General features: G+C 44.1%; 1 protein-coding gene across 1 annotated transcript in view; it reads right to left on the bottom strand.

Annotated features, from left to right (window-relative positions):
• Window positions 1-17,114, bottom strand: part of LOC132825571 (alpha-N-acetylgalactosaminidase-like) — a 34,498-nt gene that overhangs the window by 2,786 nt on the left and 14,598 nt on the right. Inside the window, exons 4-6 of the mRNA XM_060840950.1 lie at window positions 16,194-16,288; window positions 8,812-8,973; window positions 4,832-5,029 (exon numbers count right to left, since the gene is read on the bottom strand). Coding sequence (XP_060696933.1) covers window positions 4,832-5,029; window positions 8,812-8,973; window positions 16,194-16,288 — 455 coding nt within the window. The remainder of the gene's footprint in view (window positions 1-4,831; window positions 5,030-8,811; window positions 8,974-16,193; window positions 16,289-17,114) is intronic.

Raw genomic sequence — 17,114 nt, 5'->3', positions numbered from 1 at the left:
CATTATCTGTGACCATCACCTCCAGTGGCCATGTATTGCAAAAGATGTGCACAGTCCCCATGTTTGATGAATAAACTTGACAAGTTTACAGCCAATTTAAGTGGGTGTCCACAAAGAGTAAGAACATTAAGCTCACGAAAGGACATGTAACTGAGTCCATGATTTGCCTAGTCATTCCCACAAACGTGGGAGGTGCTGGCAATAATCGCTATCCTCGTTGGCACTCTGGGCAATGCCGCAGCAACGCAGCTGTGTCTGCACCCAATCCTAGTCACCATGACATAACTTCTCACCAATATCTTCATTTTGGAAACCCCTGGATGATCCTGGTGGAGTTCAGCCAGTATCTGGTGGTGAACTTTGCTCGGGACAATCACTCTTACTCTCTATAATAATATGCCGTCCTCTACTGTGAACAGTCGGAAAGGCAGTCAAGGAGTCCGGCATGTTTTATTCCTGCACCATTTGTGAGTTTGCAGCTTTCATGTCCACGTGCTTGTTCAGGACCGTCACACCTACTGAACTTTTATACATCCGTGGACCTGACCTCGCATCGATCAATCCTCTTAACTGTGCAGGGTCAGTTTTTTGGTCTCTCTGGGTCCAAAAAGATTTCGGCTCTGGTTGTGACAGCCTTTTCGTTTCCACCCTCCTCATCAGCTGTTTCAGTTTCACCAGGAGCGGATTTTTCTGAGTCCAAAGACTGGTATTGTCAGCTGTGACAGGAAGTGTATCCCGAAAATTTGAAATTATTACAGACTCTTCCAGCAGGAGGCAGTTCAGTGCATCTGCATTTGCTACTTGGCCTCCCAGACAGTGGTCTAACCTGTAATTACACAGAGTTGGTATCAGAACCGACCGTTGAATTCAGCTTGAAGCAATGGGCAGCACTGCCTTGTACTCCTCAAGTAGACCTAACAGAGGGTTCCACAATGAAGATATTGGTGAGAATTTATGTCTGGTGACTCGCATTGGATGGAAACATAACTGCGTTACTGGGGCATTGCCATGTATCGTTACAAAAGGTTTAGATTAGATTACTTAGTGTGGAAGCAGGCCCTTCGGCTCAATAAGTCCACACCGACCCACCGAAGCGCAACCCACCCATACCCCTACATTTACCCCTTTTTGAACACTACGGGTAATTTAGCATGGCCAATTCACCTAACCTGTACATCTTTGGACTGTGGGAGGAAACCAGAGCACCCGGAGGAAACCCACGCAGACAATGTGCAAACTCCACACAGTCAGTCGCCTGAGTTGGGAAATGAACCCAGGTGTCTGGTGCTGTGAGGCAGCAGTGCTAACCACTGTGCCACCGTGCCACCTACAAAGGTATTGGTGGAACTTCTTGACTCTAAATATGACCATTAAACTTTCCTTCTCTATCTGGGCATATTTATGCTCTGCATTAACCAAAGTCCTGGATGTATACTATGTTGGGTGTTCCTCTCCATTGGGCTAATACCACCCCGATGCTGTGTGGAGAGGCATTGCATGTCAATAGGAGAAAGTGAGATCTGCAGATGCTGGAGATCAGAGTCGGGAGTGCCTTGCTGGAAAAGCACAGCAGGTCAGGCAGCATCCGAGGAGCAGGAAAATCGAAGTTTTGGGCTGGAGCCCTTCATCACTTGGGATCATAGTGTGCCAACACCTTACAGGACGGTAGCTGTTTCTTCTCTTTCCTCAAGGCAACATTTCCAAAGCTGACCCATTTTTTTAAGAGTTGATGCAAAGGTGCCAGGATGGAGGCCAGGTTATGTATGAACTTTCCACAATAATTCACCAGCCCAAGGAAAGACCTCAGCTCCAGAGGTGGTGGCTGGGGCACCTTTGATCATTCTCACTTTATTTTCCAATGGGTGTAACTGGTCTTCTCAACTCTGTAGCCTAGGTAGGTCAATTGGGGTGCCTGGAACACATGTTTTTCTCTTTTAAGGCATATACGCAACTGGGAAAACCATCTAAGGACCATGTTCAAGTTCTCTAAGTGCTCTTGATTGGTCATCCCTGCTATTAGCACAACATCTGGATAAATGGAGACTTGGAGTAGACCGTGTAAAGTGTCCTCCATTGTTCGCTGAAAAATGGCACAGGCTGATGATACCCAAAATGGCAGTCTTGTATATTGGTGGGTAGTAAAACCTTTACAGGTATTAACTGTAACATACATCTGGGAATCCTCACCTCACCACAGTTACAAGTACACATTGCTCACACCCAGCTTCATGAAGGACAGCACACTCCCCTGCCAGCTTTGTGTATAAATCCTCTACATGAGGGATTGGGTATTTACCCAGCTGTGGAAAACAGGTCACCATTTGTTTGAAATCTCCACAAAGATGAAATGACCCACTGGGCTTCACAACAGGTCTGACCAGTGCTGCTCATTCTGCACACTGGTACGATGATTCCTTCACTTTCCAGCCTCCTGATTTCTGCCTCTACCTTTGTCCGTAAGGCAAATGGCACTGGATGGGCCTGACAAAATTGTGGTATTACTTCCTGGGTCGCCTTGGCTCCTTTGATAGTCCTTTCAGGTATTTAACTAGGACTTCACTCAAAAAAACGTTGAGCCTATAATGGAGAATCTTTCTCAACCAATTTTGCCCCATCTAGCTTGGGCCTGAGTCTTTTACTACAGTCAGTGGGAATGGTACCACCTGTTTCTCTTAAAAGACCAGAAACGACCTTGTACCCTTAACCTGTAGACGCTCCCCAGGATAGGTTCTCAGTCTAGCTGAGGTCTTGCGCAAACTTGAGGGTTGGAGTCCAGAGCGAATTTTGTTAAAGGGAGCTTTGCTTAAAGGGTGCTGTGCTTTTCCAGCACTACACTCTTGACTGTGAGCTCCAGCATCTGTAGTCCTCAGTTTCTCTGAACTTTGTTAAAGACTGGCTCCTGCAATCATTGCTACAGCTGTGCCAGTATCAACCTCCATTAGAACTGGGTGACCAGTTAACCCGACATTTATTTTGATTGGCTCGGATTCAGATGTTGCTAAGCAATTTAACTGTTCCAAAACAGATGTAGGTGGGCTTCCCATGGTGTGCACTCTCTTGGATACCGGCCTATCAGTTCTCTTACTTCGGGCCTAGTGAGACTCTTCTGCTGTCTTGAGTCCACATAACAGCAGCAACTACAATGGATTGCTGGCCTGGATCCTGAAAGAAATTGTAATTTGGCTGAGACTTGGCTTTGATTTGGGGACTTTGTGGGCTGACCTAGGGTCGCTCTCTTCAGGATATGTCCCAAGTGAATCTCTGCAATTGCCTTCACTCAAATGGTGTTCCTGAGGCTTGGTGAAGGTGTCCACTTCCACCAGAACACCCTGCAGCTCATATGCTCCACTTGCTGCACTTTCCATTGACAAAGCCAGTTATAGTGCCTGAAGGCCAGTTGGACTTCAGCTAGTAGGCACTTTTGCATGGTTAATCATTAATCCTACATATCAGACTCTCTCAGTATCTTATTGAGGGATAAACCAAAGTCACATGCCTCTGCCAGTCATTTTAATCCAGTTAAAAATGTTGGAGTCTCCTGGTTCTCAAATTGCCAAGTAAAACCATTAGTGTCTCAGAATTAGAGAAGGCTGAGGGTCATCATATTCCTTAATCAAATCCGTCAACTCTTGAAAAGTTTTAGTATCTGGTGCCTCAGGTAAAGTTAGGCTCCGAATAACCGAAAAAGCTGTAGGTCCACAAGCTGTCAGGAGAATTACTTACTCATTGCTTTTCATCTGCCCCAATATCGTTTGCCAGGGAAAAAAAGTAACGCATTCTTTCCACATTGTGAGGCCAGTCTTCGCTGGCAGGATCGAACGTGTCAAGCTTCTCAAATAACAGTATGATGCCAGAAATGCTTATCCTCAACTCAAAGACGACTGTTGTAAGCGAATGTCTTCAGGACCGTGCTTCACTCTTGTCGCCACTGAAATAACTTAATTGGGGCTGATATCCTGTCATCAAGTCGCTCTTGATTTACACATGCATAGCACCTGACATTGGTCAGCTTCCTCAGAGCCAGCTCAGAGTGAACAGAACCCCTGACACTCCTGTTTAATTTTTTTTTCTTTTTTCTTTTTTTTTCAAAACAGTGAAGGGGAGGGCAGGGACAACATCCTGGTTATTTTTTTCTCTTCTTTCCCTTTTTTTAAAAAACCCCCACACTACCGCCTAATTGCGGTAGTGCTTATTTTTTCCCCAGCACCCATGTTGTGTGTGTCCACTCCTGTTTATATTTATCAACCAGAGCTCCCTGATTGGACTGGGTTAACAGTCTTAATCAGGGAACTCATATTCTATGAGGCCCACCTGGCTAACCTGAGTACAATCACTACAGAGTGCTCCACCTAACAATGACGTTAACTGCAACACAGCCTTTCTATTAAGGGTTATTACTGATTGGCACTGATACTACTGACATCTTGTGGCTATACTACATAATTGCCAGAATTCACACCATTTCCATCGGGCCAATCTTTCATCAAAGAATTTCTGGGCAATTTAGTATCAGAATCTTAAAGCTTTCTAAAACAAGTCATAATTTTCCTATCCCCACAGTCGAAAATCATTGGTAAACATAAAATGATACCATAAGTTAAATTCTAAGTCACCCAAATATTCTAATATATTATAAATAACTCAAGTAATATAATTAGCGATGAGAGGAAATCACTAGAACAAAGTTTTGAGAAGCGACAAACAATCATTTTTTCTTGAGGTAGCCCAAAACAAGAAAAACTGCATATTTAATTTTCATTTATCTTTCCCCATTCTCCCCCTTCCCATTTGTATTCAATATAGGTGTATATTGAAACATAACTCTGGTTACCTTCTCAATCCTTTCACCTTGCAACCCCAGGTGGTCCTGGTCTATGTGAATAAGCAACCTGTTCTGCAGGAGAGTCTTGGCATCTTTGGAAATGGTGCGAAGATCATTGGACATAAAGAATGGAGCTGCCAGCATTGCCCAGAGAGCTAACTGTGACTTGGACTGGTCATAGTTCAGACCAAAATCACCAACAATTAACTGAAAACAATAAACAGTGCAAAAGATCATTTAGTTGCTTTGTAATCCCAGTTTCTAAATATTGTACTTTTTCACATGAAAATATATCTTCTCCGAGTGTGGGAACTGTGATGTGATATCCTGGATTAATAACGTCTCATAATTATTAGACAAAAGGTGTTTCCCTATTGTCTAAGCCAACAAGTGCACCCCACAATGTGATATGTACATGTCATGATAGTGGGACTCAGAAGAGGTTATGTGCTTGGTAGGTTCTGGTCAGCCACGTGGCAACACGTCAATTGTTGTAAAAGCCTGAAGATGCAGTAACATATTTTAGGGAAGGAAATCTGCCATCTTAACCTGGCCTGGCCTGGCCTACATGTGACTCCAGACTCTCAGCAACGTAGTTGACTATTAACTGCCCTCGAAAGTGGTACTAGCAAGCTACTAGAGTGCATGCTGTTGGTAAGATTAAATTTATTTAATATTCTGCTAATTATTTACACTATGAAGCTTAGCACTGTATTTATCTGTCCTAAAGTCCACTGTCATATGCACTCATAGATTGATGTCGGCTGATTATTTACATACTTGAGTGTTAACCCTTTACACTACACTGTAAAGACATCTTGATTTTATCAGGAAACTGCAGTCAGGATAGGATTCTTTCCTCAAATACCACTTCCCAGTTCCTAGCTGGTGGAGCTCTATACTGTATGTGCTGCCTGAACTGGAGGGCATGTCTTTAGAAGAAAGGTTGATGGAGGTAGGCCTTTCCTCATTGGAGTGAAGAAGGATGAGAGGTGAATTAATAGAGATGTACAAGATGTTGAGGAGCTGTTGTGGTTCTGTTCGCCGAGCTGGGAGTTTTTCTTGCAAACATTTCGTCCCCTTTCTAGGTGACATCTTCAGTGCTTGGGAGCCTCCTGTGAAGCGCTTCTGTGCTGATTCCTCCAGCATTTATACTGGCTTGAATCTGCCGCTTCTGGTTGTCAGTATCTGTCCGCTGCAGTGGCTGGTATATAGGGTCTAGGTCGATGTGTCTGTTGATCGAATTCGTGGATGAGTGCCATGCTTCTAGGAAGTGCCTGGCTGTTCTCTGTTTGGCCTGTCCTATAATGGTGATATTGTCCCAATCGAATTCATGTTGTTTGTCATCCGAGTGTATGGCTACTAGGGATAGCTGGTCGTGTCTTTTTGTGGCCAATTGGTGTTCATGGATGCGGGTTGTTAGCTGTCTTCCTGTTTGTCCTATGTAGTGTTGTGTGCAGTCCTTGCATGGGATTTTGTAAACCACGTTGGTTTTGCTCATGCTGGATATCGGGTCCTTTGTCCTGGTGAGTTGTTGTCTGAGAGTGGCTGTTGGTTTGTGTGCTGTTTTGAGTCCTAGTGATCGCAGCAGTCTGGCTGTCAGTTCAGAAATGCTCCTGATGTATGGGAGTGTGGCCAGTCCTTTGGGTTGTGGCATGTCCTCATTTCGTTGTCTTTCCCTGCAGCATCTGTTGATGAAATTGCGCGGGTATCCGTTTCTGTTGAATACCTTGTATAGGTGTTTTTCTTCCTCTTTTTGTAGTTCAGGTGTGCTGCAGTGTGTTGTGGCCCTTTTGAATAATGTCCTGATGCAACTTCGTTTGTGGAACACCCATGGGCTCACCGATCTCCGGACTGATAGCAGAAGCAGTTATGCAAAGGTTAGAAAAAACAGTTTTACCGCACCTACAACCCAAACTCTGGGTCAGATATGTGGACGACATCTTTGTAATCATTAAAAACACAGAAATAGAGAACACACACCGGATCATCAATGCCACACTCACAGGAATCCGATTCACGAGAGAGGAAGAAAAGGACAACCAGCTCCCATTCCTGGACATGATGGTACAAAGAACACCGAACGGAGAATTCACCACGAAGGTATACAGAAAAGCCACACACACAGACCAAGTCCTGAACTATGAAAGCAACCACCCCAACACACACAAATGAAGTTGCATCAGGACATTATTCAAAAGGGCCACAACACACTGCAGCACACCTGAACTACAAAAAGAGGAAGAAGAACACCTATACAAGGTATTCAACAAAAACGGATACCTGCGCAATTTCATCAACAGATGCCGCAGGGAAAGACAACGAAATGAGGACATGCCACAACCCAAAGGATTGGCCACACTCCCATACATCAGGAGCATTTCTAAACTGACAGCCAGACTGCTGCGACCACTAGGACTCATAACAGCACACAAACCAACAGCCACTCTCAGACAACAACTCACCAGGACAAAGGACCTGATACCCAGCATGAGCAAAACCAACGTGGTTTACAAAATCCCATGCAAGGACTGCACAAAACACTACATAGGGCAAACAGGAAGACAGCTAACAACCCGCATCCATGAACACCAATTGGCCACGAAACAACACGACCAGCTATCCCTAGTAGCCATACACTCGGATGACAAACAACATGAAGTTGATTGGGACAACACCACCATTATAGGACAGGCCAAACAGAGAACAGCCAGGGACTTCCTAGAAGCATGGCACTCATCCACGAATTCGATCAACAGACACATCGACATAGACCCTATATACTGGCCACTGCAGCGGACAGCTACTGACAACCAGAAGCGGCAGATTCAAACCAGCATAAATGCTGGAGGAATCAGCACAGAAGCGCTTCACAGGAGGCTCCCAAGCACTGAAGATGTCACCTAGAAAGGGGACGAAACGTTTGCAAGAAAAACTCCCAGCTCGGCGAACAGAACCACAACAATGAGCACCCGAGCTACAAATCTTCTCACAAACTTTGAATGTTGAGGAGCATAGATAGAGTGGATAGCCACAGACATTTTTCCACAGCGGAAATGGCTATCACTAGGGGGTATAATTTTAAGGTGATTGGAGGAAGGTTTAGGGGAGTTGTCAGAGGCAGGTTGTGGTATTAGAATCAGATACATTAGGATCATTTAAGTGACTCTTGATAGGCACGTGGAAGACAGTACAATGATGGGTTAGTCTGATCTTAGACTAGGATGAAAGGCCTGTACTGTGCTGAACTGCTCTATGTTCGATGTATGTGCAAAGTCTGACAACTGGGTGGAGAAAGTAGAAGCAGTGCTTCAGGGGATGGGAGAAGCCCCAGTTTCCTGACCGGGTAACAAAGTGGAGGGTAAGGAACTGGCCGTTTTGTTTTGGCAGAAAAAAGGTGGGATGGGGAAGGCAGAAAAGATATTAAAACAAGGTTTTTGCTGAAGCGCAGAGTGGGGAGAGAAAGAGGAAAATAAACCAGGTGGTGTGTTTTGGTCTTTGGTGATTAAGGTTGCATGGAAGAGAAGCAGGAGAATAGCTGAGAGCATTCACAGAATCACACAATTTGATTCTCAAAACATAGTGAGTGTATCAATTGTATATGACATTGCCTCACACCCGGATTGTTATCACACAATGACTAAATGAGGAACATTATTACATTACAAAAATCTGTGTCTGCCACCGAATTTAGTCTTTCGGTTGTCCTAAAACAGTTTGCATAATAGTTATTTGATTTGGACTGTGCCTTGCTGAAAATGTGTTGCTGGTTAAAGCACAGCAGGTTAGGCAGCATCCAAGGAATAGGAAATTCGACGTTTCGGGCATAAGCCCTTCATCAGGAATGTGATGAACCCTTGGACTGTGCCTTCCCAAACTCGGTCCCATTTCTGTCTTGCTCAGTAGTACATTATATTTTTATATTATACGGGACAGAGTGAGAGTGTGGGCTAAAGCTGAAACTGTTTCAAAATGTGTATTGGTTGTACCATATCCGGATCATTCCAATGTCCAGGGCCTGCAGCTGGCTGTAATATTCTCTGGTTATCTCCAAACCAATTTATAATTGTTAGCACAGTATTCCACGAGTCATTAATATCTTCATAATTTCTCCAGAGGTTACAGAGTTCCCCAATCAGTGTGTAATTCACCTAAAGGAATGGAGCATAGAAAAGAAATGTTTTGTATAACGACACATAGTGGAGCAAAGCAATTCAGTACTCGCCTTACAATAGAAACATCTTGAATATATATAGCACCTTTGATATAGTAGCTACTTTTATATTTGCTTCCAGAGAACGAGAGAGAGGGGTAGAGGGGCAATAATGTTTAATGGGGGATATCCAGGATGGGATGGGAAAGAAGCCAGAATTGCAAAAGAATACAGAACTCAGAAGGTTATGGAGACTGAGCAGGTTACAGAGATTAGCAGGGGATGATGCATTGAAGGATTTGAAAACAAAGATGAAGAGTTAAAACACAAGGCTTTAGCAGATATAGGAGCTAACAGAGTCATAGAGATGTACAACACAGAAACAGACCCTTCGGACCAACTTGTCCATGCCAACCAGATATCCCAACCCAATCTAGTCCCACCTGCCAGCACCCGGCCCATATCCCTCCAAACCCTTCCAAATCATATACCCATCCAGATGCCTTTGAAATGTTGCAATTGTACCAGCCTCTACCACTTCCTCTGGCATGAAAAGGTTGCCCCTTAAGTCTCTTTTATACCTTTCCCCTCTCACCCTAAACATATGCCCTCTAATTCTGGACTCCCCAACCCAGGGAAAAGACTTTGTCTATTTATCCTATCCATGCTGCTCATAATTTTGTAAACCTCTATAAAGTCACTCCTCAGCCTCCGACGCTCCAGGGAAAACAGCCCCAGCCTGTTCAATCTCTCCCTGTAGCTCAAATCCTCCAACCCTGGTAACATCCGTGTAAATTTTTTCCAAACCCTTTCAAGTTTCACAACATCTTTCCAATAGGAAGGAGACCAGAATTGCATGCAATATTCCAATAGTGGTCTAACTGATGTCCTGTACAGCTGCAACATGACCTCCCAACTCCTGTACTCAATACTCTGACCAATAAAGGAAAGCATACAAAATGCCTTCTTCACTATCCTATCTACCTGCGACTCTACATTCAAGGAGCTACGAACCTGCACTCCAATGTCTCTTTGTTCAGCAATACTCCCTAGGATCTTACCATTAGGTGTATAGGTCCTGCTAAGATTTGCTTTCCCAAAATGCAGCACCTCGCATTTAACTAAATTAAACTCCATCTGCCACTTTGCAGCCCATTGGCCCATCTGATCAAGATCCCATTTTAATCTAAGGTAACCTTCTTCGCTGTCCACTACATCACCAGTTTTGGTGTCATCTGCAAACTTACTCATTATACCACTTATGCTCACAACCAAATGATTTATATAAATGACGAAAAGTAGTGGACCCAGCACCGATTCTTGTGGCACTCCACTGGTCACAGGCCTCCAGTCTGAAAAACGACCTTCCACCACCCTCTGTCTTCTACCTTCAAGCCAGTTCTGTATCCAAATGGCTAGTTCTTCCTGTATTCCGTGAGATCTAACCTTGCTAACCAGTCTCCCATGGGGAACCTTGTCGAACGCCTTACTGAAGTCTATATAGATCACGTCTACCGCTCTGCCCTCATCAATCTTCTATGTTACTTCATCAAAAAGCTCAATAAGTTTGTGAGACATGATTTCCCACACACATGTTGACGATCCCTAATCAGTCCTTGTATTTCCAAATACATGTACATCCTGTCCCTCAGGATTCCCTCCAACAACTTGCCCACCACTGACGTCAGGCTCACTAGTCTGCAGTTCCCTGGCTTGTCCTTACCACCCTTCTTAAACAGTGGCACCACATTAGCTAACCTCCAGTCTTCCGGCACCTCACCTGTGACTATCGATGATACAAATATCTAAGCAAGAGGCCCAGCAATCACTTCCCTATTTTCCTACACAGTTCTAGGGTACACCTGATCAAGTCCTGGGGATTTATCCACTTTTATGTATTTCAAGACTTCCTTCTCTGTAATTTGGACATTTTTCAAGATGTCACCATCTATTTCTCTACATTCTACATCTTCCATATCCTTTTCCACTGCGTGGGCGGCACGGTGGCACAAGTGGTTAGCACTGCTGCCTCACAGCGCCTGAGACCCGGGTTCAATTCCCGACTCAGGAGACTGACTATGTGGATTTTGTACGTTCTCCCCGGGTTTCCTCCGGGTGCTCCGGTTTCCTCCCACAGTCCAAAGATGTGCGGGTCAGGTGAATTGGCCATGCTAAATTGCCCATAGTGTTAGGTAGGGGTAAATGTAGGGGTATGGGTGGGTTGCGCTTTGGCGGGTCGGTGTGGACTTGTTGGGCCGAAGGGTCTGTTTCCACACTGTAAGTAATCTAATCAAACACCGATGCAAAATACTCGTTTAGTATCTCCTGCAGCTCCACACAAAGGCCGCCTTGCTGATCTTTGAGGGGCCCTATTCTCTCCCTAGTTACCCTTTTGTCTTTAATGTATTTGTAAAAACCCTTTAGATTCTCCTTAACCCTATTTGCCAAAGCTATCTCACGTCCCCTTTTTGCCCTCCTGATTTCCCTCTTAAGTATACTCCTACTGCCTTTATACATTTCTAAGGATTCACTCGATCTCTCCTGTGTATACCTTACATATGCTTCCTTTTTTTTAAGGTAACCCTCAATTTCTTTAGTCATCCAGCATTCCCTATACCTACCAGCCTTTCCTTTCACCCTGACAGGAATATGCAGTCTCTGGGTTCTCATTATCTCATTTCTGAAGGCTTCCCATTTTCTAGCTGTCCCTTTACCTGCGAACATATGCCCCCAATCAGCTTTTGAATGTTCTTGCTTAATACCTTCAAAATTAGCCTTCCTCCAATTTAGAACTTCAACTTTTAGATCTCGTCTATCCTTTTCCATCACTATTTTAAAACTAATAGAATTATGGTCGCTGGTCCCAAAGTGCTCCCCCACTGACACACATTATTCCCTAAATGATTGAACTCTCATCTCACAAATTTGTTTCTCAATTTCCCACTGACCATTAGGGGGTCTATAATACAATTCCAATAAGGTGATCATCCCTTTCTTATTTCTCAGTTCCACCAAATAACTTCGCTGGATGTATTTCCGGGAATATCCTCCCTCAGTACAGCTGTAATGCTGTCCCTTATCAAAAATGCCACTCCCCTCCTCTCTTGCCTCCCTTTCTATCCTTCCTGTAGCATTTGTATCCTAGAACATTAAATTGCTAGTCCTGTCCATCTCTAAGCCACGTTTCTGTAATTGCTATGATATCCCAGTCCATGTTCCTAACCATGCCCTTAGTTCATCTACCTTCCCAGTTTGGCTTCTTGCATTGAAATAAATGCCGTTTAATTTTTCACTCCTACTTTGTTCTCTGCTTTGTTCCTACCTGCCCTGTTTGATTCGCTCCTTTTCTCAACTGTACCAGTCTCAGGTTGATTTCTTTCCTCACTATCTCCCTGGGTTCCCCACCCCCCACCACCTTACTAGTTTAAATCCTCCCAAGCTACTCTAGCAAATTTCTCTGCCAGTATATTAGTCCCCTTTCAATTTAGGTGCAATCCTTTCTTCTTGTACAGGTCACTTCTACCCCAGAAAAGATTCCAATGATCCAAAAATGTGAATCCTTCTCCCATATACCAGCTTCTCAGCCATGCATTCATCTGCTCTATTCTCCTATTCCTGCCCACACTAGCTCGTAGCACCAGGAGTAATCCAGATATTACTACTCTCAAGGACCTCCTTTTTAAATTCCTGCCTAACACTCTATATACTCCCTTCAGAATCTCAACCTTTTCCCTTCGTATGTCATTGGTTCCGATGTGTACAATGCGCTCCTGCTGGGCCCTCTCCCCTTTGAGAACATTCTGCACCCTCTCTGAGATATCCTTGATCCTGGCACCAGGGAGGCAACACACCATTCTGATTTTTCACTGCTGGCCACAGAAACATCTGTCTGTGCCTCTGACTAGAGAGTTCCCAGACACAATTGATTTCTTGGAACCTGACGTACCCCTTATTGCATTAGAGGTAGTCTCAATACCAAACTGGTTGTTCGTGCTACATTCCCTGAGAATCCATTACCCCCTATATTTTCCAAAACAGCATACTTATTTGAAATGGGGATAGTCACAGAAGACTCCTGCACTACCTGCCTACCTCTCTTACTCTTCCTGGAGTTGACCCATCTATGTGACTGAATCTCCAGCTTTTCTCCCTTCCTATAACTGCCATCCATCATATCCCCTTGCTCTTGTAAATTCCTCATTGCCTCTGATGATCATTCTAGTCGATCCATTCAATCTGATAGGATTCGCAACCAATGGCATTTATTGCAGATATAATCCTCAGTAACATGTCAACTCTTCCCTAAACTCACACATCTGACAAGAAGGGCATATCATTCTACTAAACACCATTTTTGCTTCTTCCAATCTGCAGACCCAGAAAATAACACCATCTTGTGGGCGGCACGGTGGCACAGTGGTTAGCACTGCTGCCTCACAGCGCCTGAGACCCAGGTTCAATTCCTGACTCAGGCGACTGACTGTGTGGAGTTTGCACGTTCTCCCCGTGTCTGCGTGGGTTTCCTCTGGGTGCTCCGGTTTCCTCCCACAGTCCAAAGATGTGCGGGTCAGGTGAATTGGCCATGCTAAATTGCCCGTAGTGTTAGGTAAGGGGTAAATGTAAGAGTATGGGTAGGTTGCGCTTTGGCGGGTCGGTGTGGACTTGTTGGGCCGAAGGGCCTGTTTCCACACTGTAAGTAATCTAATCTTATTCCTATACAAATGTATTTCAGCAAACACGGGGTAGTGTTTGAATAGGACGGTTGGCAAGTTAGGATACATATCAGAATTTTGGGTGAATTCGGTGATATGTAGCTTTGATTTTCTATCTTGGAGTCAGGAAGTTAGTTTAACCCTGAAGTTGCCATATATTAAATATAACACATCTATTTTTCACATTGATAGAAGCTGTTGCACTTCATGACCCTTACAATGGTCAATTACTGGGAAAGGTTCCAGATCAGTGGTGCTGGAAGAGTGGTCTTCCTGTACCACTGATCCAGAATCTGGTTTCCAGCATCTGCAGACATTGTTTTTACCTCAATTACTGGATAAGCTCGCGTGGTGAGAGGCAGTGTTTTAGAATAATATGCCTGGAATAATAATCTTGAGCCATTGACTTGAGTTCTTGGGCATGGGTTTGAATCTTATCATGGCAGATGGTGGAAATTTGAATTTAAAGTCTAGAATTCAAAATTAGGTTCAGATGGGCTTTTACGTCAAACTTGGAACCTGACTCAGGCTAATGTGTAACTCCAGACTCACAGCAATCTCGCTGGCTATTAACTCCTCTCTAAAATGGCTCTAGCAAGCCAATCAAATTCAGGGGCACCTGGAGATGGGAGAATAGACACTGACTCAACCAACAAATCCCACATCCCATGAATGAAAAAGTAAATCGAGGAAATCACTATGGTCTCAAATACAAAGAGGCGATTTGAAGTGATTATTAAAGAATGGGAGAGAGTAAACAAAATGAAGAAATCCAACTTAGCTTATACTATTGAAAATTACGACTGCAATGGCCAACAGATTGGTCGATTGGCGACAGGCTCAAACCAGCCACTTTATAGAGGTTCAAACGATTTGACTTTAGCATGCTGAAGAATGAGAACTATTCATTTTTACATATTCACCTGAAACCTGAAAAAGGTGGAAGTGATGAATTATCAAAGGAATACAAGCAAAACACTACAGTTGCTGGAAATCTGAAATAAAAACAAAATGCTCAAGATGCTGAGGTTCCCATTAAAAACATCCTGGGGTTACACTCGCCTGAGTAGCCACATAAAAATATTGTGGCTATGAGTACAGAAGCGGGGAGTTCTGCAGCAAGTAATTCACCTCCTAACTCTCTAAAATCTCCCCACCATCTACAAGGCACGAGTCAGGACTGTGATGGAATACTCAAGGAGAAAATGAGGACTGCAGATGCTGGAGATCAGAGCTGAAAGTGTGTTGCTGGAAAAGCGCAGCAGGTCAGGCAGCATCCAAGGAGCAGGAGAATCGACGTTTCGGGCATGAGCCCTTCTTCAGGAATCAGCAATCTCGCTGGCTCGCTGTGATGGAATACTCCCCACTTGCCTGGATGGATGCAGCTTCAACAATACTTAAGAGTTTTGACACCATCCAGAACAAAGCAGCCTGCTTGAACTGTATCACATCGACCACCTTCAACACTCTCTTTCTTCACCATTGCTACACAATATGAACCTCAACAATCCACCAAGCCTCCTTCAACAGCACCTTCAAAATAACATCCTCTACCTCCCAAAATGATACGGGCAGCAGATACATAGGAACGCCAACACCTGCCATTACCCGTCCACACTGCTCGCCATCCTGACTTGGAAATATATCATTCTTCCTTCACTGTCAATAAGTCAAAATCCTGGAACTCCCTCCTGAAATGCAGCGGTTAAAGAAAGCAGCTCATAACCCCCTTTGTCCAGGGCAAATAGGGATAGAAGCCAACATAAAATGAATGAAAAAAACATTGTCAAGTCTGTCCTCATCACTGCTGAGAGAAACAGCAATAACGTTTCAAGTTCAATCATTCTTCCTTTGAAGTTCAGTTCTGAAGAACAGTCACTTTGGACTTCAAGCCTTAACTCTATTTCTCTCTCCACAGATGCAGCCAGACTCATTAAGCTTCTGCTACATCACAGAATCCCTACAGTGCAGAAGCAGGCCATTCGGCCCATCCCCACCCTCCAAAGCTTCATTCCACCCAATCCCTGCATTTCCCACAGCTAATCCACCTGGCCTGCACAGTCTGGAAAGTTCAGGGCTATTTAGCACCTAACCTGCATATCTGGGTGCTCTGGGGAGAATGAGCACGCACAGGCACGGGGAGAATGTGCAATCTCCACACAGCACATGGCTGGAATCAAACCCAGGTCTCTGGCATTATGAGGAAGCAGTGCTGACCACCATGCTGCCCCACCTCCTGATCAGCAAAAGCAGCTGCACTTTCTCAGTGTGTTTGCAATCATTGCAGTTATTTAGAAAAGGCAGCCTTCCTTTCAGGCTTGAAAAGACAGCAGCAGGACCTCCCATGAAGACTCCTGCACTCTCAGTCTTTTGGTGATCTGCAGGCAAAAGTGAAAACAAGAAATAGTGCCAATCGACAACACTGCATCACAGGCACGAACATGTAACGCAGTCACCACGTTATTAAGATGTTAACAGAGGGAAACAAAAGGCTTCTCTCTCCCACCTTGGGTGGCAGGCCAAATTCGTAAGCTGGCCAGCTGCAGGAGTATATGATGGGCCTTCCTGTAGCATTGAGAGCATGGCTCATCTTCGGATAACCTAGGGAATAGAACACTGAAATGAGACCTGGAAAAATGAAACAGTCGTCATCAAAATGCTGGCATGTTTCAGAAGCAGCATATTCAATAGCACAATACAATATAAAAGAATATTCCTGTCGTGTTATAAGCAGCACTACTTAATAAGCCTCAACTAACAGTTCAGGGGAGTCATTGGTCTTAGGGAAAGAAGGAAGTCGGGGTTGGAGAGTATAAAACAGGTTTGGTACTGCTCAGGTTTGCATTTCTGCTGAGAGCTCATATCGGCCTTCCCCTTTCAGAACAGCACTTTCTTTTATTGAAAACATGGGCATGAAGTGTGTGTGAAGTTGGAATGTACTCCCTACCTTTATTCATTTTATCTTTCTTTTTCTTGGAAACTGTTTAACAGACTGAGGTCCACATGTTGAATTTGGCAGCAAAAGACTTCCAGGGATTTACAAAAGATGTATTGTGCATTGGCACAAACGTAATTTCCACCTTTCCTTCTGGCCAGGTTCCCTGTCCAGAACACAACACCTCAGTGCAGAAGAGCCCAGCTTTGTTCTTTCTGTTTTTTTTTTATTTCTGGAAATGTTAAGATACACAACCAAATGGCTTTATTCCCACCAGCAAATCACCTGCAGTATTTTTCATCCATATTTAGCCACTAATACGACAAACGCAACTCTTTGTTTTAATACCCAGATGTGTTCTTACATACAACTGAATGTTCTTTCCATCACCAAATCACCCATGGTATTTTTTCATCTATTAACAATCACCAATAAATCACCCTTGTTTTCCAGTTCATTATTTACATGCAAAACCCAATTAAGAGCAAGTCA

The sequence above is a fragment of the Hemiscyllium ocellatum genome, chromosome 20 (assembly GCF_020745735.1).
Source record: "Hemiscyllium ocellatum isolate sHemOce1 chromosome 20, sHemOce1.pat.X.cur, whole genome shotgun sequence".
Classification (NCBI taxonomy): Eukaryota; Metazoa; Chordata; class Chondrichthyes; order Orectolobiformes; family Hemiscylliidae; genus Hemiscyllium; species Hemiscyllium ocellatum.
This window is presented reverse-complemented; position numbering and strand designations above follow the sequence as displayed.